This window comes from Ahaetulla prasina, chromosome 16, assembly GCF_028640845.1.
Source record: "Ahaetulla prasina isolate Xishuangbanna chromosome 16, ASM2864084v1, whole genome shotgun sequence".
NCBI classification, from domain to species: domain Eukaryota; kingdom Metazoa; phylum Chordata; class Lepidosauria; order Squamata; family Colubridae; genus Ahaetulla; species Ahaetulla prasina.
Genome location: NC_080554.1, coordinates 3,466,114 through 3,491,563, shown reverse-complemented (window position 1 = coordinate 3,491,563; position 25,450 = coordinate 3,466,114). Strand labels below are relative to the sequence as shown.

General features: G+C 47.2%; 1 protein-coding gene across 8 annotated transcripts in view; it reads right to left on the bottom strand.

Annotated features, from left to right (window-relative positions):
• The window catches only part of MAPKAP1 (MAPK associated protein 1), a 128,380-nt gene that overhangs the window by 13,194 nt on the left and 89,736 nt on the right, over positions 1-25,450 (bottom strand). For 6 of the 8 annotated variants that reach the window (XM_058159054.1, XM_058159052.1, XM_058159056.1 and 3 more), the window contains 3 exons: positions 21,778-21,885; positions 15,111-15,257; positions 6,487-6,624 (listed from right to left, as the gene is read on the bottom strand). In XM_058159054.1, the coding sequence (XP_058015037.1) occupies positions 6,487-6,624; positions 15,111-15,257; positions 21,778-21,885 (393 nt within the window). The remainder of the gene's footprint in view (positions 1-6,486; positions 6,625-15,110; positions 15,258-21,777; positions 21,886-25,450) is intronic. The other 2 variants (XM_058159059.1, XM_058159058.1) reach the window with 2 other exon arrangements.

Genomic DNA, 25,450 nt, shown 5'->3' with positions numbered 1-25,450 from the left:
AAAAGAAGAGGAAGAAAAGGAGGACGAGGAAGAGGAGGAGAAAGGGAAAAAAGATGGGAGGAGGTAGATGAAGAGGAAGAAGAGGAGGAAGAAAAGGAGGAGAAGGAGGAGAAGGAGGAGGGAAGAGGAAGAACAAAATGGAGGAAGGCAATGAGGAAGATGAAGAGGAGGAGGAAGAAGAGAAGGAGAAGAAGAACGGAGGAGGAGGGAAGAGGGAAGAGGAAGACTAGGAAAAGGGAGGAAGAAAACAGGAAGAGGAGGAGGAGGAGGAGGAGGGGGAAAAAGGAGTAGAAGGAAGAAGATGAAGGAGGAGGAGGAGGAGGAAAAAGAAAGAGGAAGAAGAGGAAAAAAGAAGATGAAAACAGAGGAGGAAGAAAGAGAGAGAGAAGGGGAAGGAGAAGACTCAACTACGGAGGAGGCCTGCTGGCCAAAGGAGCTTCACCCCATAACTCCGTTGCTTGTTTACAGGTTTAGTATTTTAACAGTTCGGTCGGGTGAGAGCTAAGTTATCTTGGATGCTACCTGCCACCTGGGGAACCAGGGTCGTTGAATGGTGTGCTACAAGGGGTGCCCGTTCCTGGGAAATCACAATTAAAATCACGCCTTTCCACATCTGCTCTGGGCCGCCCGAAAAACATCTGCGGGAAGCAGAGTCCAGACCACCCCCACCCCTCCCAGCTCTCCACCTTCCCAACACGAAGGTCAAGACTTCTTCCTCGGGCTGGCTGAGCCTTCCAGATGTTGCAACTTTCCCCCCCGCACATCTGGCAGGCACACACTGGGGCGGGGGAAGGAAAAGTGCTGATCTAGAGAGAAGCCTGATGTGATGTCATAACATCGCTCTCTTTTATGTTTTGATGGGATGTCACGTCCTGAGGACCACGTTGGCTTTGATCAGAAACAAGCCGCTCCAGGATCGAGGGGTTTGGGTCTTTGTTAAAAGGAAAACGATGCCTTGTTCCGTGGTTTCTTTGAACGTTTAGCCAGGAAGATACGGACGCTAACGGGGGTGGAAGTTGACGCGAAGTCCTTTCGGACTGACCCTGGGGCCGGTTCTCTTTCGTGGAACTGCTCTAGGGTGGACGGCGGGATTTGGAACCGGTTCCCGACCTGTTTTCATTTCCCCCGCCAATAATGTTAACGAAATATGAAGAGAAAATAATTTGATTTCCTTCAAATTATGCTTTGCCGGGGGATATAATCACATTAAGCTTATTATGTGGCTTCCTTAAGACTTTGTATTATGTGTTCTTAATTGAGACGCAGGGCCTCTTTCTGGGGGCTATAAAAATGGCAGCTGATTTTATGAAGGCTTAAATCTTCCTTCTTAACAACAAGAGGCTTTCTCTCCTCCCCCACCCCCCAAGATTCAAAATCGGCAAAGCAGAGGCTGGTTTGAAAGACGCCCTTCGAAGAGGAGAAGGGATACTGGAGTTTTTTACAAGCCTCTGGCCGTTCGTAAGCGGTTTTGGCATCGGTCCGAACCGATTGTGTAGGAGAAGAGCCGGCAGAGCTGGGAGGGCGGAGTTAAGCACGTTAGCAGCTTAGAATCATTGCGTTCTCACAAATGGTCCAAACTCCTCCTGAATTCCACTGACTCTTACCTGGTGCCAATTGAGTATTGAACTTGAGTGGACTAGATTCTGGTGTGCAGGTAGTTCTTGACTTACGACCACTGTGGACGAACTGCCAAATTTTCAACTGCTCAGTAAAACAGTTGTTCAGTTGAGTGGTGCCCCATTTTACAGTCTTTTTTTTTTTTTTTGGGCCACTGTGCAGTTCTTAAAGTGAATCATGGGGTTGTTAAACGAATCCGGCTTCCCCCGTTGACGTTGTTTGTCGGAAGCCGGCTGGGAAGGATCACCGCAAATGGTGATCACATGACCCTAGGAGGGGGCAACCATCATAAATGCATGCTGGTTGTGCCAAGCGTCCCAATCTGGATCCCGTGATCATGGGAGATGCTGCAAAGGTCGTAAATGTGAAAAATGGTCGTAAGTTGGTCGTAAGTGTGAAAAATGGTGGTAAGTCACATTTTTCGTTGCCGCCGTAACTTCAAACGGTCACTAAGCAAATGGCTGTAAGTTGAGGACCAACTATACCGAGCCGTGGTGGCTCAGTGGTTAGAATGTAGTATTGCAGGCAAACTCTGCCCACCGTCAGCAGTTCGATCCTGACCGGCTCAAGGCTGACTCAGCCTTCCGTCCTTCCGAGGTCGGTAAAGCGAGGACCCAGATTGTTGGGGGGGCAATATGCTGACTCTGTAAATCGTTTAGGGAGGGCTGTAAAAGCGCTGTGAAGCGGTATATAAGTCAAAGAGGTATTGCTATACCCGGAGCGATATTGAGGAAAAGTATAATTCTGAAACCATTGCCGGCTACTTTCTTTGGGGTGGCTTTGAAGTTGAGCATTAACCGGCAGAAGATGAAACCTCTTTTGAAACAATGAATTTCAGAATGAGGTCCTACCACGTGTGTTTATTTCCCGCCCCCCCCCCCGCCGCGCCCACATCTTATGATATATGCTACTGCTCTTTCAAGTAATTTCAACATCTTTGCTTTGTTTATAAACTGCATTTTTCTTGATCCAGAGGGCCCCCTCATTAGCAACAGCCAATGCATCAGAAAAGAGAAACTAAAGAGCAAGACAGAGAGAGAGAGAGAGAGAAAGAGAGAAGAAAAAGAGAAAGGAGGGAAAGATTAAAAAAGAAAGAAAAAGGGAGAGAGAGAGAGAAAGAAAAAAAGAAAGAAAAAGGAAAGAAGGAAGGGAGACAGAGACAGAGAAAGAAAGAAAGAAAGATGAAGAAAGAGAAGAAAAAGAAAGGAGAGAAAGATTAAAAAGAAAAAGGAAGAGAGAGAAAGAAAAAAGAGAAAAAGGAAGAAAGGAAGCGAGGGAGACAGAGAGAAAGAAAGAAAAAGGAAGAAAGAGAGGAAAAAAAGAGAAAGGACAAAAGAGAGAAAGATTAAAAAGAAAGAAAAAGAAAGGAAGAGAGAGAAAGAAGGAAGAAAGGAAGGGAGGGTGAGAGAGACAAAGAAAGAAAGAAAAAGAAAAAGGAAGAAAGAAGGAGAGAGAAAGGAAAGAAAGAAAGAAAGGGAGGGTGGGAGGGAGAGAGACATTTGGCTCAATGGCACAACGTATGTTTTAAATAAAGGGATATGCAATATTTAAGAAGGATGTTTAGTGGCAACGCTGAGAAATATTTTCTCATGTGAGACCCTCGATATGGTCACAGACTCCAGATAAGGATGGCTACCATATACAGGTAATCCTCGTTTAGCGACCGATGAAAGTTACAACAGCCCTGGAACAAAATGACTTATGCATCCCTAGGGTCACGTGATCAAAATTAGGGATGCCCTAATTTGGAGAAGAAGAAGAAGAAGAAGAAGAAAAATAAAAGAGATTTGCAAAACCTTTTCTTGTGTAGTTCACGGGCTGAGCAGGCTAAGGGAACGAGTTGATTTTCAGCCTGGCGACTTCGTACCTTGAGAAGAAGGCGCCTGGTTTTTTTTTTTAACAAAAGAGCAAAAGGTGTGGGTCTCCGTGGGGGTGTGGAAGGGCCCAGCCATCTGTTTGTGACACTTTTGGGCTGTGTGTGTGTGCATGTGTGAGGGAAAGCCGAGAGGGGAGGACGGTGGTGTTACAAGAGATAAAAGCGGGGAAGCAAAATATATTGCAGAACTCCGAAAAGCCTTTATCTCCCCTCCTCGGCCTCACTCCTTCTGCCATAATTCATTTTCGAAGGAAGACCCCGGGAATAATTTTTGATGTAAACTCTGAGGCAAACATCGATCACTTGGCTGATAAGATCGCCAGGCGGGCTGAGGAAGAGAGAGAGAGAGAGAAAGAGAGAAAGAGGGAGAGAGAGAGAGGCATTCCTTCATCGGCCTCAAAAACAGGAACATCCCTTCCCTCCGGCCAAGTTCAAAAGCAACTCGTGGAAGGAAAAGATCCATGGGGTTCGAGTTTGAGCCAGGTCCGTCCTGGGAGGATCAGCCAGATGGGAGGGAGAGGGAGAAGGAGAAGAGATGGAGGAGGAGGAGAGGAAAAGAAAGAAGAGGAGGAGGAGGAAAGGAGGAGGAGAAGGAGGAGGAAGAAAAGAAGAAGAGGAAGAAGAAGAAAAGAGGAGGAGGAAGAGGAAGAAGAAGAAGAAGAGGAGGAGGAGGAAGAGGAGGAGGAGAAGGGAAGGGGGAGGAGATAAGGAAAGGGGAAGGAGAAGGAGGAGGAAAGATAGTAGTAATAGTTTTGGACTTACAACCATTTGTGTAGTGACCATGGAAGGAGCAGAAGGAATTATATGGCAAAGAAGAGGGAATTATATGAAGGAGAAGGAATTATAAAGAGAAGGAGGGGGGGAAGTGGTGGTGAAGGAGAAGGGAGGAGGAGGAGGAAGAGGAGGAGGAGGAGGAGAAGAAGAAGAAGAAGAAAGATAGTAGTAATAGTCTTGGACTTACAAACATTTGTGAAGTGACCATGGAAGGAGGAGAAGGAGCAGAAGGAATTATATGGCAAAGAAGAAGGAATTACATGAAGGAGAAGGAATTATAAAGAGAAGGAGTGGTGAAGGAGGAGGAGGAGGAGGAGGAGGAGGAGGAGGAGGAGGAGGAGGAGGAGAAGAAGAAGAAGAAGAAGAAGAAGAAGAAGAAGAAGAAGAAGAAGAAGGTGATCATCATAACTCAGCTATTGTGGGAGAAAAGAAAAGCGAAAGATATCCGAAAGGAGCAGTTCTCCTATTTGGTACAGGGACTATATTGTGCCAAGGAAGGATTTCTAACTTAATTCCCACAAGGAACTTGACAGGTGTGCTCTTGGTCCTTCTGGCTGGGGCTCAGGTGGATCTCTCAAGTCACGTGCAACCTACACGGTTGGCTCCGAATCCCTCGGAGATTCCTCTTAACCTTTGAAGCAGGCGATACGCTTCAGAAAGTATAGAACAGGAATCTGCTGCTGGCATCTGCCATAATTATGGCTGCCGGCGATTGTCTCTTCCTGCTCCCCCTGCTCTTCTCTTCTTTGTCCTCTTCCTCTTCTTCCTCCTCCTCCTATTCCTCCTTCTTCTTCTCCTCCTCCTCTTTCTTCTTCTCTTCTTCCGCCTCCTCCTATTTATACAAATAGAATGAGACTATTGCCTTATACATTGTAAGCTGCCCTGAGTCTTCGGAGAAGGGCGGGGTATAAATGTAAACAAAAAAAAAAAAAAAAAAAGTTGGGGAAGCCGGTTTAGATACCAGCGAGCTCTTATCAAGGCTGACTCCGACAAGCAAGGTTCAGGTGGCGTAAGAGAGACTTGGAGGATACGCCCAGCTGTCCCTTGGTTCCTTATGGGAAAGAGACAAGGGGAGCCACGGAGGAGGGCACCCGAAAGACAAGATAGGTGGCTTACTTGGGCTCTTCTCTTCAGCAAGGTCACAAGTGCACAGGAGCTCCGAATCGATGGAGATCGGCTTCTGCTTAATCCAGAACTTGGTGCTGGCTTTCTGATTGGTCACAGGATCTATCTCCACCTTGTCACCGGAAATACCTGAAGACCCAGAGAAGGTCAGTCAAGGGAGGAAGGGAAACTTCATGCTAAGGCATGGAAGAAGACATGGAATGACCTCCCCGTGTCTTTGAGTGTGGCAATATATCACACCATTAATAGTAGAGAGATGTTAATGACCACTAACATTATATGTGTATTTATGCTGGGAATAGGAGGAGGAGGAGGAGAAAGGGAAAGAAGAAAAGGAGGAGGAGGAGAAAAAAAAAGAGGTCAGTTGGGGAAGCCGGTTTAGATACCAGCGAGCTCTTATCAAGGCTGACTCCGACAAGCAAGGTTCAGGTGGCGTAAGAGAGACTTGGAGGATACGCCCAGCTGTCCCTTGGTTCCTTATGGGAAAGAGACAAGGGGAGCCACGGAGGAGGGCACCCGAAAGACAAGATAGGTGGCTTACTTGGGCTCTTCTCTTCAGCAAGGTCACAAGTGCACAGGAGCTCCGAATCGATGGAGATCGGCTTCTGCTTAATCCAGAACTTGGTGCTGGCTTTCTGATTGGTCACAGGATCTATCTCCACCTTGTCACCGGAAATACCTGAAGACCCAGAGAAGGTCAGTCAAGGGAGGAAGGGAAACTTCATGCTAAGGCATGGAAGAAGCACATGGAATGACCTCCCCCCGTGTCTTTGAGTGTGGCAATATATCACACCATTAATAGTAGAGAGATGTTAATGACCACTAACATTATATGTGTATTTATGCTGGGAATAGGAGGAGGAGGAGGAGAAAGGGAAAGAAGAAAAGGAGGAGGAGGAGAAAAAAAAAGAGGTCAGTTGGGGAAGCTGGTTTAGATACCAGCGAGCTCTTATCAAGGCTGACTCCGACAAGCAAGGTTCAGGTGGCGTAAGAGAGACTTGGAGGATACGCCCAGCTGTCCCTTGGTTCCTTATGGGAAAGAGACAAGGGGAGCCACAGAGGAGGGCACCCGAAAGACAAGATAGGTGGCTTACTTGGGCTCTTCTCTTCAGCAAGGTCGCAAGTGCACAGGAGCTCCGAATCGATGGAGATCGGCTTCTGCTTAATCCAGAACTTGGTACTGGCTTTCTGATTGGTCACAGGATCTATCTCCACCTTGTCACCGGAAATACCTGAAGACCCAGAGAAGGTCAGTCAAGGGAGGAAGGGAAACTTCATGCTAAGGCATGGAAGAAGCACATGGAATGACCTCCCCCCGTGTCTTTGAGTGTGGCAATATATCACACCATTAATAGTAGAGAGATGTTAATGACCACTAACATTATATGTGTATTTATGCTGGGAATAGGAGGAGGAGGAGGAGAAAGGGAAAGAAGAAAAGGAGGAGGAGGAGAAAAAAAAAAGATGACGATAGAGGAGGAGGAGGAGAGGAGGAGAAAGAAGAGGAGGAGGAGGAGGAAAGGAGGAGGAGAAGCAGAAGAAGAGGAGGAGGAGGAGGAATAGGTGGAAAAGAGGACAAGGAAGAGGAAGAACAGGAGGAAGAAGGAGGAGGAGGAGAGAGGGAAAGAAGAAGGAGGAGGAGGAGAAAAAAAGATGACGATAGAGGAGGAGGAGGAGAGGAGGAGAAAGAAGAGGAGGAGGAGGAGGAAAGGAGGAGGAGAAGCAGAAGAAGAGGAGGAGGAGGAGGAATAGGTGGAAAAGAGGACAAGGAAGAGGAAGAACAGGAGGAAGAAGGAGGAGGAGGAGAGAGGGAAAGAAGAAGGAGGAGGAGAAGAAGAAATGATTATTAGAGAGGAGGAGGAGGATAGGAAGAGAAAGAAGGGAAGGAGGAAGAAAGAAGGAGAAGGAGGTGGAGAAGAAGCAGAAGAAGAGGAGGAGGAGATGATAGAGGAGGAGGAGGAATGGGTGGCAAAGGGGACAAGGAAGAGGAAGAACAGGAGGAAGAGGAAGGAGGAGGAGGAAAAAGGGAAAGAAGAGGAAGAAGAAGAGATGGAGAAGAGAAGAAAGGAGGAGGAGCAAGAGGCAGAAGAAGAGAGGAAGAGGGAAAGGGAGAAAGAGGACTAGGAGGAGAAGGAGAAGAAGAAGAGGAGGAGGAAGAGGAAGAGCAGCAAACGGGAGGAGAAAGAAGAACCTTCCTTCTACTATTCCAACCTACCCGGAGAGCAACCTGAGAAGTTAATTTACTCCCCAAGAGGCTGTGTAATTTATTACAGATCCTATTATGGTAAGGACCCCCTCCCCTCCCCTCCCCTCCAACACAACCCTCCCCTCCACAGCAACAACCTTGCTACGGCAGCGGGCGGCATCGCATTGCTTAAGTTACAACGACAAGGTTTCTCTGCTGACATGAGTGACCAGACCTCTCTCTCTCTCCACTTTTTCATCATGGCAGCCGAGCGGGGAAAAGACTTAAAAGTAATTACATTTTTTTAGGTCATGAGTTACAGGTCAAGGTCAGCCCCGGAATAGGCGAAAGGAATCAAGAGTATTTAAAAAAACAGCAGCACAAGGCGGTTTCTTTGTTTAGAGTCAAAATGTTTTTTCCCCTCGATTTATTTTTTCCTCTTACGTTCGAAAGCATGTAAAAAAAAAAAATGCAAGGAGAAAAAAAATAGGGACCACCTTCGGTGGGAAGGAAAGAGCGTTTTGTGCGCCTTTGGCGTTGAGTCATGCCGGCCACGTGACCACAGAGACGTCTTCGGACAGCGCTGGCTCTTCGGTTTTGAAACGGAGATGAGCCCCCTAGAGTCGGGAAGGGCTAGCACATAGGTGCAAGGAGCACCTTAACCGTTACGTTTTAGAAGGGGGGGAATCCTTTATGGGCAACCCCCCCCCCAGAAGTCAGAAAGGGCTAAGGCGTCCCTCTTTATTTTCCTTCCCCTCCCCTCCCCGTGGCCCATTTTGCCAAATTGATGGCGACCCCCCCCCACAAAAAAATATCGTGAAACCCCGTGGGGAGAAAAGGAGGTTTTGCATCAGAGGGGTCTCGTGCTGGCAGAAACTCTCCGCTTCCCTTCGTCTCGATCCGAAGCTTTCGTGGCTAGAGAAAGTCGGAGGAAAACCAAGAAAGGAGCTGTTTTTATTTAAAATTGGAAATCGATATTGCGGGGTGGGGGGCGATTAGAAGATCCATCTGAAGGACGTTCGTTAGTAAACGGGTTCCGTTTTGTTGCTCGTTTTCGGGCCTCCAAAGAGAAACGTGTTCGAAACAGATAAATAAATGAAGGTTTCAATAAGGTTTCAGCTACGGGGTGTGTATATGTGTGCGTGTGTAACATCCGTCCAATTGTCCATTCACACCTGGCAAAAGATCAGAAACGGCAGCAAATCTTATTTAAAGCCACTTGTAGAAGCCTGAAATCAAGCTGGAAGTGAGAAGTATCCTGGAGGGAGCACTCCACATTTTAGGAGAGAAGGCTGTAGCTTTTCGTTCTTCTCTAAATAGCCAATAGCTGTGTCGGGTATGCCCATAATGGGGAGGGAAACACATTTGGAACCTAACAGCAGAAAACACCGAACTACAGATTAGCTCGCTATCAAGAAGACATTGGAGAATTATTCTCTAAAGAGCGGGAAACGTCAGAAAGAAAACAACCAAGCTCAGAGGGCACCAAGGACCCCGCGGTTCTCCTCCTCCTCTCTGCAAACCTGTTGTGACTCCAGCCCCCGAACCTGGACCCATTCCCGAAAGTGACTCCGAGAGTGAGGGGGAAGGGCTGGTAAGGCTTACCTCGGGAGCACCGATTCCTTTGGCCTGGCTCCAGGAGCCAGAACCAGACCAGTCGGGAGGACGTAATGAGGCCGTCATCCCCTGATTCCTCCCTTCCCCAGGCTACGCCTTCAGACCCAGCTGATAATAATAATAATCAAGCTTGGATTGACCCACGCTTCAGAAGATTAGAGAGGCGGCATCATCAAAAGGAAGGGTGGGCAGGAGCCCCACCCCACAGGATATATAAGGAGCTTTGGGACTGTTCTCACTCCACGGGAAGCAAAGTTTAGCTGATCTGTTTCAAAAAGAGCTGAAAGTCTTGCTACGTGAGTCATTTGTTTGAACTTTGCCAGGCAGCTGCGATTTCTCTGCCAGGACTGATAAGAGCCGTGAATCCACTGGCTGAAGGCCAGCTCGTTAATCCGAAGTGGGGAAGGAGACAGAACAAAACCCCTCTTCCTTCTAACACTGATGTTACCTAGTTGGGTAATGAAACATCTGAGAGGTCTAAGGACCTCATGGTTCTCCTCCCGCTCCTCTTTGCAAATCCCTCTTCCTTCTAACCCTGGTGATGATGTTACCTAGCTGGCTAATGAATGTCTGCAAGAAGTCAACGAAGCTCAGAGAGCACCAAAGATCCCGCAGTTCTCCTCCTCCTCTCTGCAAACCCCTCTTCCTTCTACCACTGGTGATGATACCTAGTTAGGTACTGAAATATCTGCAAGAAGTCAATGAAGCTCAGAGAGCACTAAGGACTCCAAAGTTGTCTTCTCTTCCTCTTCCTTCTTCTTTTCTTCCTCCTCCTCCTCCTCCTCTTCTTCCTTCTTCTTCCTCCTCCCCCTCCTCCTCTTCTTCTTCCTTCTTCTTTCTCCTCCTCCTCTTTTTCTTCCTTCTTCTTTCTCCTCCTCCTCCTCCTCCTCTTCTTCTTTCTTCTTCTTCTTCCTCTTCTTCTTCCTTCTTCTTCTTTCTCCTCCTCCTCCTTCCTTCTTCTCCTTCTTCTCCTCCTCCTGGCAACCCCCTCTCCCTTCTAACACTGATGAGGTCACCAAGTTCGGTAGCCAAGCTCAGAGACCACTGAGGACCCCTGGACTACAAGTGTTCCTCTTTTTGGTTGCTTCTCTTGTCTGTTGCACTGTCCAAGTGCTGGGTTGACATTGGAAGGGAGGAAAGGAGGGGAAGGGGAACTTACGCCCCTGTTGTCTTAACCTTAGCTCCTGCAAGTGCCAAATGTAGCGTAACTCTCATTTGGAAGCTGACCATAGACTCCGCCACCAGAGAAGCACATTTCAATTAATCAAGCCGCACGATTTGTCACCGGGGCCTGGCCCTCCCTCGCCAAGGACCGTCTTCCAATTACCCATCACGTCAAGAGCCCCCAAAGCATGCCAGGAGTGTGAAAATAACAGGAGAGCATTAGATCCTTCATTAGGAAAAGGGTCTTCTTTTGTTGCAAATTTTCACTCCGGGCAGCCTCATCATGAGTAGCTCAAAATCTACATCCCTTCCTTGCAAAAAAAATAGGACCAGCAGCGGTTGTTCGGTCTTCAAAATCCTTGTTTGTTTGTTTTTTTAATCCACAAGCAGCACAAAATAAGGTTGATTAGAAACAAACAAACAAACAAACAAGACCGAAGACACTCTGATCTCTTTATCATGCAAATCAACCAGATCCTTCCCTCTGGGTTATCCCTTCGATAGGTTACGATAAACAAGGACAAATAACGCTTGGCGGGGTTTTGTTCTTTTCTTTTGATCTTGGAAAACAAAACCAATCCAAACCAAAAAAGAAAGAGAGAGAGAGAGAGAGAGAGAGAGAGAGAGAGAGAGAGAGAGAAAGAAAACAAAAATGCACATTTCATTTTCAGGCGCCTTCTCGAACGTGCGCCGCGGCGGAGTCAACCCTGTTTAATGCGCCCGTGTTAATTTGATCGGGTTTGTCAGGTAGCTCCAGTGGAAAATTATATAAAACTCTTCCAGATGAACAGATGATAGTGACATGAATTAAAGTGATAGAACAATAGTAGAATATAAACCAGAAATGACACCCAAAGTGGCTGTTGATTTATTGCCATCCAGAGTGTAGTTCTGGGCTTCCATGTATATTAGCAGTAGAAACCTGGGCCCATTTAGCTGCGAGATGCTCATACATACATCACCAACTGCTACTCCATGCCAAGGTCACTTCTCGTGGCATCAATCTTTTGCTACGGGAGGCTCCTTGGCTCAGGAGTGTGTGTGTGTGTGCGCACGCACACACAAAAGGAGGCCGAGGCTGGCCGGGTGGGGGAACCGTCTTGGTGGGAGCCCGTCGGCCCCCTCTTCCCATCCCGCCTTCGTCTTTTATCACCTGGAAAGCACTTGAAACTTTCTATTATTTTTATCGGCAAACGATGGAGGTGCGCCGCTCCCATCTATTACGGCCCCTATCGGCCCATCGCGGGCGCACCGGTTTTGGCCCGATGGTGCATCCTTTGTGAGATGGGCTGCCTGTCGTTTCTCCTCCTCCCCCGCGACACACACACACACACTCGAATGTTTGCTGCCTGTTGTCGCACCTTGAAAACGCACATTCGGAATGATGCTTTACGATGTTTTGCAGGCCGAGCCCGAGCTGAGATGCTATTCTTAAGTTCTGGGATTGTCGGCTGCAAGCAATCGAATCCACATCTGTAAGGCACAAGCTAACTACTTTATTGCTTGCTGCCTCTAATGCAGGAATCTTCCTAGACTGCTTCCCTTCCTTTGGGAACAGATTGATAAAGCAGAGATTAAGGGTGGGTAGTCCTGGATCTCTTGCGGATTCAAGGCTAGTTCCCTGCTTAACTGGGCACTTCCCAACGTATTCGTTCACTGATTTAAGACGCATGAACAACCAGACCCAAACGCATAGAATTCAAACTAATCCCTTTATCCTTGTGGACTCCTTGGTGCTGTCTGAACTTGGTTGTTTTCTTGCAGACGTTTCTTTACTGAACTAGGTAACGTTGTCAGTGCTAACCAAGTTCAGAGAACATCAAGGATGATGTTCAAATATTCTATTGCTACTTTATTGCTTTCTGCCTACTATGCAGGAATTTCCCCAGACTGGCAGCTTTTACCTGGGAAGGACCAGATAAGGTTATAAGGCATTTCTGGGGTCTGTGTGTGTGTGTGTGTGTGTGTGTTTCGTATCAAGCCTTCTTGGGTTTATGTAGTCCAACCTGATTTCTTGCTTGAGCCCTCCTCTCAGCTGAGAAGTGTCTGCACTCCAACGGAGGGTTTCGCCTCCATTAACTCACTGCTATTTTCTACCTGGGCTTCCCTTCCCTTCTTTCAGACCTCCACAATGTCCCCAGGATCAGGAGTCCCGGTGACTCAGTGGTTAGAATGCAGCATTGAAGGCTCCACAGCCTGGAGGTTCGATCCTGACCGGCTCAAGGTTGACTCAGCCTTCCATCAGGGGTGAAATCCAGCAGGGTTCTGACAGGTTCCGGAGAACCGGTAGCGGAAATTTTGAGTAGTTCGGAGAAGCTGGCAAATACCACCTCTGGCTGGTCCCAGAGTGGGGAGGGAATGGAGATTCTGCAATATCCTTTCCCCAGGAGTGGGGAGGGAATGGGGATTTTGCAGTATCCTTCCCCCCAGGAGTGAGGAGGGAATGGAGATTCTGCAGTATCCTTCCTCCCAGGAGTGGGGTGGGAATGGGGATTTTGCAGTATCCTTCCCTAGGAGTGGGGAGGGAATGGGGATTCTGCAATATCCCTCCCCCCCCAGGAGTGGGGTGGGAATGGGGATTTTGCAGTATCCTTCCCCCAGGAGTGAGGAGGGAATGGAGATTCTGCAATATCCTTCCCCCCAGGAGTGGGTTGGGAATGGGGATTTTGCAGTATCCTTCCCCTGCCACGCCCACCAAGCCTACGCACGCCCACCAAGCCACGCCCACAGAACCAGTAGTAAAAAAAAAATTTGAATTCCACCACTGCCTTCCATTCTTCTGAGGTTGGTAAAATGAGGGCCCAGATTGTTTGGGGTGGGGGCCTCCGCCATATGACGACATTGTAAAACACCCAGAGTGTGCTGTTAAAGCACTATATAAGTCTCCGAGCGCTACCCTTTAAAAAAAACAACAACAAAAACTTCGTATGAGGATGATAAACTTAACGTTTAACGTTACGGGCCTCTGGTGGCTCAGACTGGTAAGACAGTCTGTTATTAACAGCAGCTGCTTGCAATTACTGCAGGTTCTAGTCCCACCAGGCCCAAGGTTGACTCAGCCTTCCATCCTTTATAAGGTAGGTAAAATGAGGACCCAGATTGTTGGGGGGCAATAAGTTGACTTTGTATATAATATACAAATGGATGAAGACTATTGCTTGACACAGTGTAAGCCGCCCTGAGTCTTCAGAGACGGGCGGGATATAAATGCAAATTAAAAACAAACAAACGTAAATAAAATTTTACAGAGAGACGTGGAGCAGCTCTTCCCCAAATCCAGCAGGTTTATTTCCTCACTTCGGTACAAGTGAAAGCTATTTGTTTCTAGACAGAGAGACGAGCTGGGTTAAGCATTTGTCTTTGGTGATCTGTCATGACCTTTTCAAGCTCTTATTTCTTGACAGATTCCAGATACGAGTGAGTCAAATTTCCCTGGAAGGAAACGATCACCCCAAGATGGTTTGCTCAAGAGCAGAAAACACAGCCGAAAGCTGCCCTCCATCAACTCCAGTATATAAATCCTTCCTTAACAAGACAATGCAAGGAGGGGAGGGGAGAGGGGGGGAGAGAGAAGGGAAGGGAAGGGATGAGGAAAGGGAAAAAGGAAAGGGACGGAAGAGAGAAGAAAGGAAAACAAGAGGCAGAGGAAGGAAAGCGAAAGAAAGGGGAGGAAAAAATGAGAAAAAGGAAAAAAAAGAGAAGAAAGGGAAGGGAAGGAAAAGAGAGAGGGAGAAGGAGAAGAAAAAAAGAGGGAAAGGAAAAGAAGGCAAAATGAAAACTCTGCACAAAAGGAAAATAAACAACGATGGACAACAAAACCAAAAAAGAGGAGAACGGAAAACCTCTTTGTGGCTTTAACTTTTCAGGAAATATATTTCACATCCGGGTCTCTTACACAAAAGACACAGTCTCTCCCTAAACGAAAGGGCCACAGTTTATATTTTCCCAACTTTGGGAAAGAGCAACCTCTATTTTACAAAGAAATCTTATCTCGCTCAAATGCCTCCGCGCCCTCATTCAGATTCATGCACAAATCAGGCTGCCTTTCTTTCTCTCTCTTCCTTCCTTCCTTTCCTTCCTTCCTTCCTTCCTTCCTTCCTTCCTTCCTTTCCTTCCTTCGTCTGTCTGTCTGTCTGTCTGTCTGTCTGTCTGTCTGTCTGTCTGTCTGTCTGTCTGTCTCTTTCTTCTTCCACCTCCTCCGCCTGTTTGTGTGTTCAAACAGCTGCCCTCAATATGGAGGCCCAATTTCAGTACAAAATGAGACAAGAAGCCTCTTTTCTGAAACTAACATGAATCTGGAAAAGAGCAGCAGGAACAATTTGTCTCCCTTGGATGGAGTTCTGCTCCAGTCGTGTGTCGATTCTCAAAGACTCCCTGCAGTTTCCTTGCCAAGGTTTTCCAGAAGTGGTTTGCCATTGCTACCTTCCTAGGGCTGAGAGAGAGTGGCTGGCCCAAGGTGTCGTTTCCCCCTCCCCGCCCGCAGCTGCCTTTGTGCTCAAGGCGGGACTAGAACTCTTGGCCTCCCAGTTTCTAGCCTGATGACTTAACCATGACAGCCCTGGGATATTTTTAATTGCAGTGTCCTATCGTTGCCCTCTTTCGGCCAAGTTTATTGAAGATCCAAAGTCCCAGATCTCTGGGAATTTGGTCGGTCCTCGGATTATGTCACTGAAGGACGCCGGACGCAGCCGGAGAGGTTAAAAAGGGCCGCGGGCGGGGGGAAAGGCATGGAACGCGCACAAACCGATTTACCTAACTGAACGTCCGTGGTGAAGCGCAGTCTGTGGATCATGCTGACTTTGAACGACTTGTAGTGATGGCTGCTCAGCATGTCCTGGACGGTCGCGATGTCGATCTGGGGATCTTCTTCCGCGATCTCCTCCCCTCTGGAGCCTCCGCCAAGAGAGAGAGAGAGAGAGAAAGGAAGAGAGAAAGGATGAGTGCCATTCGGAGACATACCGGAAGGCCAAGAGGGACGATAAGCAGGCAAGAGGGTTTCGGTGGGAACTGGGGGTTGGAAGGTGGGAACTGGGGGAGCTGGGCGCACTCTTGGAAGAAGAAAAAGTTGAACAGGTCGAAGAGAATATCTGGAGCTGCAAGTAGCAACTAAGATGATTAGAGGGAACTGGAGACTATATAACAGACGATGAACAGTTGCCAGTAATTGGCATGGCTGGTCTAGTGAAGAGAAGGACCAGGGGAGACAGGATAGCAGTCTTCCAATATCTGCACCGGAGTCGCTTCAGGGCGAGATGGGTGACAACCAAATTTCATCGATAAAAATAAAATAAATAATCGTAATAAACCAGAGCTGAGCAACCTGGAGCCTGCTGACGGGAAGAGGAAGAGAACTTCAGCCAGCCAAACTAAACCAAGGAAAAGAAGCAACCTAGAACGAAGGAGAAATTCCTTAAACGGTGAGGACCGTGAACCAGTGGAACGACTTGCCTCCAGAAGTTGTGGAGTTGTTCTTTTTTTTTTTTTCTTCAAGAAGAGTTTGTCTGAAATGGCACGGAGTCTCCTGTCGGAGCAGGGGGGGTGGACTAGAGGACCTCCATGGCCCCGTCCAACGCTCTTGTTCTGTTGTCGGTCTGATCGACGGGGTGGTGGTGGTGGTTACCATAGTCCTACTTATGAACATCTGGAAAACCACAGCTTTGTTGAAGAAGCTGGTCTCCCCCCCCCCCACCCCCCCGTCCTCAAATGGGCCTCCCCTGGGCGAAAAAATACTCGCAGGTCACGCGCCATCTGTTCCACAGATACTGAACTGGATCTTGCTTTACGGCCTAGTAAATCGTCTCCATTTTGCAAACACAAAGCAAGCTACTCTGTCGTCATTAAGTCAGCTACTTCCTCCGCCATAAACAGAAGAAGGAATAGATTAGCCGGGGAGATTTAAGACGGCCCACATTGTCACACAGAGTTCTGCCCTCTAATATCTTCCTTTGGTTGCCCCTCTCCCGCTCCTCCCCCCCCTCCCCGGCTTGTCTCGCCTTCCTTAATGGAAGGATGGATTCTTAAACACACAATGACGACGACTTAAAACACACGATGAAAATTATTCGCCCTGGCTGGCCTCCGGTATTAAGAGTCGGATTTTTTTGCTTCTGTAAATGGCCCAGGTATTTGGGCTATTGAATTAGGCCTCTGTTGCTGTTCTCCAGCTGTTTTATCCTGTCTTCCGAACTGAATCTGTCTTCGGCTCGGAGAGATGTGGGACAGGGAGAGGAAGAGGAACAGATAAAATTGGCTCGGGAGAGCAACTAATCGCTCCCGAACGGGGGGAAACGCATGGAAAGCAAAGCTCAATTGGTAACGTGGAGATTAAGGCAGATGGCCCCGTCATTACAATTTCACACCCCAATGCTATGCCGCGTGGAAAAATCCGACAGGACTTCCGAATCTGTAAAATAAATCAGGTCTGCCTGACTTCCTCGATGCCTTGGAAGGGACCGGATAACTGGATAACTCTTCCCGTTGAGCTGGTGAAGGGCGTTGTAACCGGTTTGGCCTATATAGAAGTAAGAATAGCTTTGGTCTTGTCACAACCGTTTCTGTCTCGGGATTGTTGTTCATTTACTAAGTTGTGCCCGACTCTTCATGACCTCATGGACCACAGCCCCTCTCTCCCCATCCTCCACTATCTCCTAGACTCTGCCGAAATCCATGTTCGTTGCCTTGATGACCCTATCTAACCATCTCATCCCTCTGCCGTCCCCTTCTCCTTTGTGCAATTCCATCTTTCCCAACATCAGGGTCTTCTCCAAGGAGTCCACACTTCTAATTTGTGGCTAGAGTATTTGAGCTTCAGCTTCCGTGTCAGGGAATGCAGGTTTAATAGCTGTAAGTTGATGGAAGGTTGTAAGCGGAGGTAACTGAACCTCCAGAGACGGACAGCAGAGAGACAGAAGGAACAGGAGGAGCCTGTTCCTAGTGCATGCATGTGAAGAGCTGTCAGAAGGCAAGAGCAGCTAAAGCAAAAAGGACGACTCAGGAGTAAGGCCAGGAGATGATTGGTCCCTCCCATAAGGCTTAAAAGAGCAGCAACGGCTCTTGGGCTCTTTGTAGGAAAGCAACATTGCTACATTTGTTTCTGCTCAGTGTCTCTTGTTTCTGAACTTTGTGGGGCTTTGCCTAGAAAAGCCTTTGGCACGGTGCCAAAGAAGAGAAAGGTTTGTGATAAGGCCGAAGGACTTTTTCTGAAGGATTTGTTTTGGAATTAATTTGGACTCAGCTGTTCTAATAAAATACGTTTGTTTAGGACTGATTGTGTCTGGTAATAACTACTTGGGCCTAGGTCACAACAGAAGTTCAGAGGAGAATGGTAAAAGGTACTTGAAGATAGGGGCCTATGAAGAAGACACTTGGGATGTCCCATCTGGAGGAAATCAGATTTCACGAATGGCCAGGTTCCTAAAAGGTACATTAAGTGTCAGGTGTGAAAAATCAGAACCATACGTTGAGTACCAGCTAAGCTGATGTATTGCTCATACACATGAGTCCAGTCAACTAAATTGGTGTTAGATAAGACTCAACGGGATTCAAGAGGAGTTGGATTTAGACCACTTGCGGGAATGTAAAGATACTAGGCTGATGTCTCTCTTGATTCTACACACCCCCAGGCTTTGCCTGTCAGGGAGGGTGAAACAAGAGAGTAGGAGAAGGCACCCACTGGTAAAACACCCAATTATTCCATTTCAGTGGAATAATTTCAAGGGCAAAAGAGGAGGGGAATATTTTCAGAGTGAAGAATGAGTTTGGATTCTCGGACAACGTCTTGCAGACAATTCCTTAACGTCAGTATGAAGAGCCTCAAGGCCCACTCTTAAGGAATCAACACAGAGGTCGTGTAAATTCCAAATGAAATCAATGTAATGCTTAGAAGCAAAAAAAAACAAAAAAAACTTGCCGGAGGCTGGCTTAGTTCACAACGTCTTCCACCGGACCAACAATTAAGCAGAGTCCTTTCCCACCCGATCAATGCTTGTTTTCTCAGCCCTTTTTCAGTTTCAATAAGCTAACTTAGATAAGCAGGTTGGAATAAAAAACAACGACCCTCTGTATAGAGTTGTTACTCTCAAATATTTGAAAATCGTTTAAAAAAGAAAAAAAGAAAAAAACCACTGACGTTATTCCACTGCCTATAAAAATCGCAAAACAATCCACCGAGGGGAGAAAAATCCCGCAATGCCATCCTGACGACAAGAACAATGAAGTCACAATATACCCTACGGTTTGACACGTAGAGGTTTCTTATTAGGAGGCTAGAAGACCCTCCCTCCTCCTTCAACGAGACGGAGTGGTTCTGCACATGGCACGTGATCTTCCTTCCAGGAGAGAGATTCTGGGACGAGCTGTCTGTTTGAGGAGTCTGCACGTTTGTAGGTTTTAAAAACAACAACTAATTAGCTTCCCGGGAGTAGTTAAAAGGATGTGTTAGGGAAAACTAGAGAGCGGTGAAGGAAAGGTAGAATTTCTCCGGACGTCATACGGCTTTCGGAGTCAGCCCAATCTTGCGCTAGGAAGATCGCCTCGGATTCAAACCAGGGGTCGGCTTCAAAAATTTTTAGGAAGGGGTTCACTGCCCGGTTTCCGGGTGGGGGTGGCCATGGTGGGCGTGGCCTAGTTGGCCTCCTGCACCACGGTGTGTGTGTGTGGGGGGCTTTTTGCCCTCCCTGGACTCTGGAGGCTTTTCTTGAGCCTCCGGGAGGGCAAAAATAGCCTCCCCAGGCTCCGGAGGCTATTCCAGATCTTCCGGTAGGCCCGTTTTTCCCCTCCCCAAGCCTCTGCGTACGCCCTGCGCTTATCTGCATCCAAAACGGGCCGCATGGGGACTTCTGGGAGAGGCGGGGTGGGGTGGGCAGGGCCAGCCAGGAATGGGATTTGGGGGTTCTCCGCACAGAATTTTAGCTAGAGGTTCTCCCGAACCCCCGGGAACCCCCAGCAGCCCATCCTAAGGAGGAGGATTTCTGGCCTGTTGGTACAACCCAATATTTTCGATTTGGACTTCCAGATGTGTAGATTTTAAAAACCCCTCCCCCCAACCCAAGATTCTCCACCAAGGTGGTGAGAGCTGTGGGATTCTGGGCACCGAAGCCCATCTATCTAGAAGTTGCCAAAGTTGGTTTGGTTAACAGAAGTCGGAGCCGCTTCAGTTGCGAGAATAAAATGAAAGGCCACCTCCGATCCTAGCCGGGTTGGAAAGTCTTCCCTGAGAGATCTTGGGAGATCCAAAAGTAAGACTAGGAAATCGGGGTGGGGGGAGGATTATTTTTATTTTACCCACGTTTTGGGGTGACGTCAATGAATGCTAAAGGGATCGGGAGGGCACCGTTCCTTGTTTTCTATCGAAGGTTTTCTTCAAATGAGTGCGTCCACAGACCAAATGCTGATGGTCTTCACTTATAACAGAGTTGGAAGGGACTTTAGAGGTTCTCTAGTCCAACGCCTGGCTTGAGCAGGAGACCCTATTCTCTTCTTAAAAATCTCTTCTTAAAAACCTCCAATGATGGAGCACTCACAACTTCTAGAGGCAACCCGTTCCACTGATGAATTGTCCTCACGGCCAGGAAATTTCTCCTTGGTTCTAGGTTGGTTGTCTCCTTGATTAGTTTCCATACGTTGCTTCCAATCCTGCTCTTCATATGTTTTTGGCTGATCTGGAGGATGCTAAGAAAATGCTGAAGGAACACCTAGCTGCTACTGCTTGTAGAACTGCTGAGAGGTTACTTAAAGGAAACCTTCAGAACTGAAAATAATACTTAGTTCTTTCAGCCTCAGAAAAATGAGCTCATTCCTCCTTCCCCAAAGAAAACAACAATAAAGGTTAGTTGTGCTGCACTGCACACACCCACACAACCCTGGATCCCCCCCCCGCCAACCCACCCTCTTATTGCTTTAATGTAGTGGTATATTGCTTAATGAAAGTTCTTAATTGTAATTCAATTAATTACATACACAGCGTCCCCAATTACATTTTCCAATAAGATATTGGCTTTGATACAGGACTAAAGGCACTTAACCAATTTTAATATATTAAGACCAATTTCCCTTGAATACTAATTACGGTTTAATGACGAAATGAGAACCAGGAACTCTCCAGAAACTGGGTGGGAAGTATAAAAGGAAATTAACCATGAACAGTGCAGGGACTTCTCTTGAGCAGAGAAGAGAGGTGGGGAAAGGAGAGGAGGGGGAAAATCCCACTGCAGCGCAGTTCCTACTGAAGATTCCCAAATATGGGAAGGGAATGTGTTTGACTTCCCAAAGGCCAGTAAGGGCCGGGTGAAAAAAAAGAAGAAGACGACTTCTGGTGTGCTAATAATAATATTAAAAATATATGATCCCCCCCCCCGCCGCTTCCACTTAATCCCTTGAAATATAAACACACAAAATCTCAGAACGGGAACTTTTGGCGTTCATATTTTTTCCAGCATCTGTTCAGCTCCTTAAAGAGAATAAGGGTGTATGCGCAGACGCTGGGAAAAAAAAATAAAATAAACGAAAATGCCTTAACGCTGCAAATCTTTTTATCCGAAGAAATGGCTAATTTTAATTACAGCAGCTAAAATTAGAGGGGGGAATGTCTCGCGGCAATTGGGAGATGTCTCCCGAGCATCCGAAGAACGGAGTAACAGCTGTCCAGGACAAATTTCCCTTCTCCCCCCAACCCCACAATTTCAGATATGCCTTAAATGCCAGGCCCGAAAGGTAGCAATCGTATAAAGAGGGGAGCAGTCAGGAATAACTACAGACCTGCAATTTGCCAAAGTACTGAACCATGGATTTGAGATTATAAAATCAATTACTGAGACACCCCCCCCCATGGCACAGTGGTAGAATGCAGTACTGCAGGCTAATTCCTCCCACGGCTTGGAGTTCGATTGTGACCGGCTCCAAGGTTGACTCAGCTTTCCGTCCTTCCGAGGTCGGTAAAAATGAGGACCGAGATTGTTGGGGGCACGAGGCTGACTCTGTAAACCGCTTAGAGAGGGCTGTAAAAGCACTGTCAAGCAGTATATAAGGCTAAGTAGTGGAAGGAAGGAAAGGAAGGAAGGAAGGAAGATGGAAGGATAAAAGGAAGGGAGGGAGGGAGGCACAGTGGTTAGAATGCAGTATTGCCCACTGCCAGCAGTTCGATTGTGACCGGCTCAAGGTTGACTCAGCCTTCCGTCCTTCCGAGTTTGGTAAAATGAGGACCAAGATTATTGGGGGCAAGAGGCTGATTCTGTAAACAGTTTAGAGAGGGCTGCAAAGCACTGTGAGCTGAGAAGCCAGGAGACGTAACTGACGTGAGCTTCAAGTGTTTTATAAAGGGCTGTAAGGAAGGAAGACGGGAAGGAAGAAGAGACAGAAGGGGAAGGGGAAGGAGAAGAAGAAGGAGGAGGAGGAGAAGGAGAAGGAGAAGAGAGCAACCTACTATTCTCACGGACGAGGCAAAATTCCAGAGTGCTTTGGCTCTCCAAGGTACAATCTAAGTCGATGGGAATGTTGGGCTCACTCTGTTTCTCCAGGCGGTATTGAGGTCCTGAAAAAGGAATAAACAACTTTTATAAGGACTGTCTACGGAGATTCTCGGTCATTCTCCCAGGACTTCCCTTGTTTTTCCCTTGAAGACGTTTTGCTTCTCATCCGAGAAGCGTCATCGGCTCTTCAGTTCTCAGCTTCTTGCATGAGAAGTAAAAACATCCCCTTGTGCATATATACTGGTTGGTCCCGACTCTAGCGGGAGGTGCACATCTCCGTTTCAAAGCCGAAGAGCCAGCGCTGTCCGAAGATGTCTCCGTGGTCATGTGGCCGGCATGACTCAATGCCAAAGGCACATGGAACGCTGTTTCCTTCCCACCAAAGGTGGTCCCCTATTTTTCTACTTGCATTTCCTTTAACGTGCTTTCGAACTGCTAGGTTGGCAGAAGCTGGGACGAGTCACGGGAGCTCACCCCGTTACCCGGCAGCACTAGGGATTCGAACCGCCGAACTGCCGACCTTTCAATTGACAACCAGAGCAACAGAACAGCGCTTCGCAAAACCCAAGCAAAGAAAAGGAAAACCAACAACAGCTCGTTTTGTCTGGCGAGGGAGTCAAAAAAATATATATGATTATTTCTTTAAACGAAAAATATAAATAAATATATATGATTATTTCTTTAAACGAAATGCTGAAATGGAAAGTCTGCCTTGTTGTTGTCGTCGTCCTAGGGGTGCTGTCAGGCCCAGCTTAAGAGCCGGAGCAGCTCACGTGTAAAATGATCTTACGGAGAGACACAGCTTCTCCCGCTCTTGTCTCCCACCGTTGGGAATCCGCCAAAGACTGAGTGGGTTCCAAAATCTGTCCCTGCCCTCCCCCCCAGTTTACCGCAGGAAACCTGTTTCCATCAAGTTGGAAGATTCTTATCTGCTCCCAAATGCGGCCAGAAAAGTTTTAACAATCCGTGGTCCCGGCACGCCACTTCGGAAAGTTTCCCAAACTTGCTGGAGACCAACAACTAGCAAGGACGACCGTTGGATTCTAGCAGAGGAAAAGCTAAGGTGCAATTTTCTCGTTCGTCGTTTCCCGCTCTGGGAACCGGCAGAAGGGCAAGAATATCGAATAAATAAAGACATTATAAATAGATTTATAATTTGGCCATTTAATAATTTAGTCATCAAATAATGTATAGTCATTTATTATTATTGTCTCAGGGGCTGCCACAGAGAAGTGGGAGTTGGGCTGTTCTCCAGAGCACCTGAGGGTAGAACAAGAAGCAATGGGTGGAAACTGATCAAGGAAAGAAGCAACTTAGAACTAAGGAGAAATTTCCTGACAGTTAGAACAATTAATAAGTGGAACGACTTGCCTTCAGAAGTTGTGAATGCTCCAACACTGGAAATTTTTAAGAAAATGTTGGATAACCATCTGTCTGAGATGGTGTAGGGTTTCCTGCCTGGGCAGGGGGTTGGACTAGAAGGCCTCCAAGGTCCCTTCCAACTCTGATGTTATGTTATGTTATATTCCATGACTCTTCCTCGTAGTTGATCTGTCCCCCACGGGACTCCCATCTGCTTCTAGCTGCTTTCAACTTGGGGGCTTCAGAAAGAAATCCCGATGGGCCATTGTAGATTAAATGATGACCAGTTCTAAATTGAATTCCAGAAAATTGCGGAAGAACAGGGTTGGAAGGGACCTTGGAGGTCATTTAGTCCAACCCTCTTGCCCAAGCAAGAGGCCCCCTACCCGTTTCGGACAAATGGCCATCCAATCTCTTCTTAAAAAACCTCCGGTGATGGGAGCGCCCACAGCTTCTGGAGGCAAGCTGTTCCACTGATCAATGATTCTCACAGATTAAGGGAATTTCTCCTTAGTTCTAGGTTGAGTCTTCCCCATGGTAAGCTTCTAGGCCAGTGGTTCTCAACCTTTATAGTGCTGCGACCCCTTTAATACAATTCCCCACGATGTGACGACCCCTTTAATACAATTCCCCACGATGTGGCGACCCCCAACCACAGAAGGGGAAAAAAAGTGGCAAACTGTTTTTTTGAATTTATCGCGCCTGAAGCCGTATTGGCTGGCGATCTGAACTGCTTGCGATTGCCTTGAGGACGGAGGCATTAAAGCGGAGACTCCTCCCCTATTAAGTTTATCGCGCCTGAAGCCAGATTAGGCTAGCGATTGGGAGTGATTGAAGCTGGCTTGAGAGGGAGACATCAGAGCAAAGATTTCTCTCTTTTTTAATTCATCATCGCGCCTGAAGCCGAATTCGGCTAGCGATTTGAAGAGCCTGCAGCTGGCTTGTGGAGTCAACCATTGGAGCGCGATTCTTCGACTCGCAAAGTATACTTCCCATATTTCCGATGGTCTTAGGCGACCCCTGGCAAATCGTCATTCGACCCCCAACGGGGTCGCGACCCACAGGTTGAGAACCGCTGTTCTAGGCATTAATTTTGGGTTCACTAACCGTATTCCAGCTATACGACGCATAGAGCCTATTTTAAAGTTGATTTCTACAAAAGAAATCTTAGCCTTCCCGGTGGCGACTGGTCCCCCAAAAAAGACTCTGCTGAGGATTTTCTAAAACCTTTCTGAGTCCAAACGCCGGCCGGAATCATCCCCAACTGACCTCAATTTGGCTTGATTTATTTTACGTTGAAGTGTAATTAAAGGAAAGCCCCATTAATTAAATACGGTCGAAACGGCGGCTTGGTGTATATTTAACCGGTTTTAATTCGTATCGGGTGAAAAATTAAAATTTCATCGCCTCGGGCGGGGAGGTGGCTGCCTTCAGCCCTGGAGGGTAGAACATAAGCCATGGTTTGCTGGATTGGACCCTTGGCTTGTCTACGTCAGGCAGTCTGTTCTTCTCCCATCGGCCAACTAATAACACAAGGAAGAGTGTTGGGTCTCTCGGCAGATGGCCTTCGGAGGGAGTCACACGAGACAACTGAACAATTCTTGAAGCAGCAATTCTTAAAGTAACCAACCAACCCCCTCCCAATTCAACCAGCCACTCGGTGATGCACAATTCGACGAACGCACAGAGTCTTCATTCCTTTCGTCCGCTTGAAAGAGAGACACAAGCATATGGAAAGAAAGCAAGCCTTAAGGTGCACCATTCAAGCATTTTCCCCGTGGGACTGTTAAAATTATGATTTTAAAAACCGGTAGCCCACCCTCCCGCCCCCGCCACGCCGTGAAGTTTGCAGGTCTGGCCTTTTTAAAATGTAAAAGCATCCCTTTTAAAAGCTGGAAAGGTTTTCATCACCAATAAAGGGACGTATTTATTTACCCCTCCTTCCTCACAAAAAACAATCCGGTTGCCTTTTTTAATATATATATATTATTTATTTTAATATGCTTAAATCACACATTGCTCCCAGAAGCACGAAGCTGAAGCCTGAAGATGACGAATGAGACTTCGTCGAAACGTCGCCAAGACACTTCCAATTTTACGTGGGAGAAAACCCGAATAACCAAAGACCTACATATATATATATATATATATATATATATATATATATATATATATATATATATATATACATTTTCTGAGGTTTTCACGGGTGTTTGTATGTAGGTCTTTGGTTTCTTTTAAAGGAAGTTAAAAGGAAGAAACACA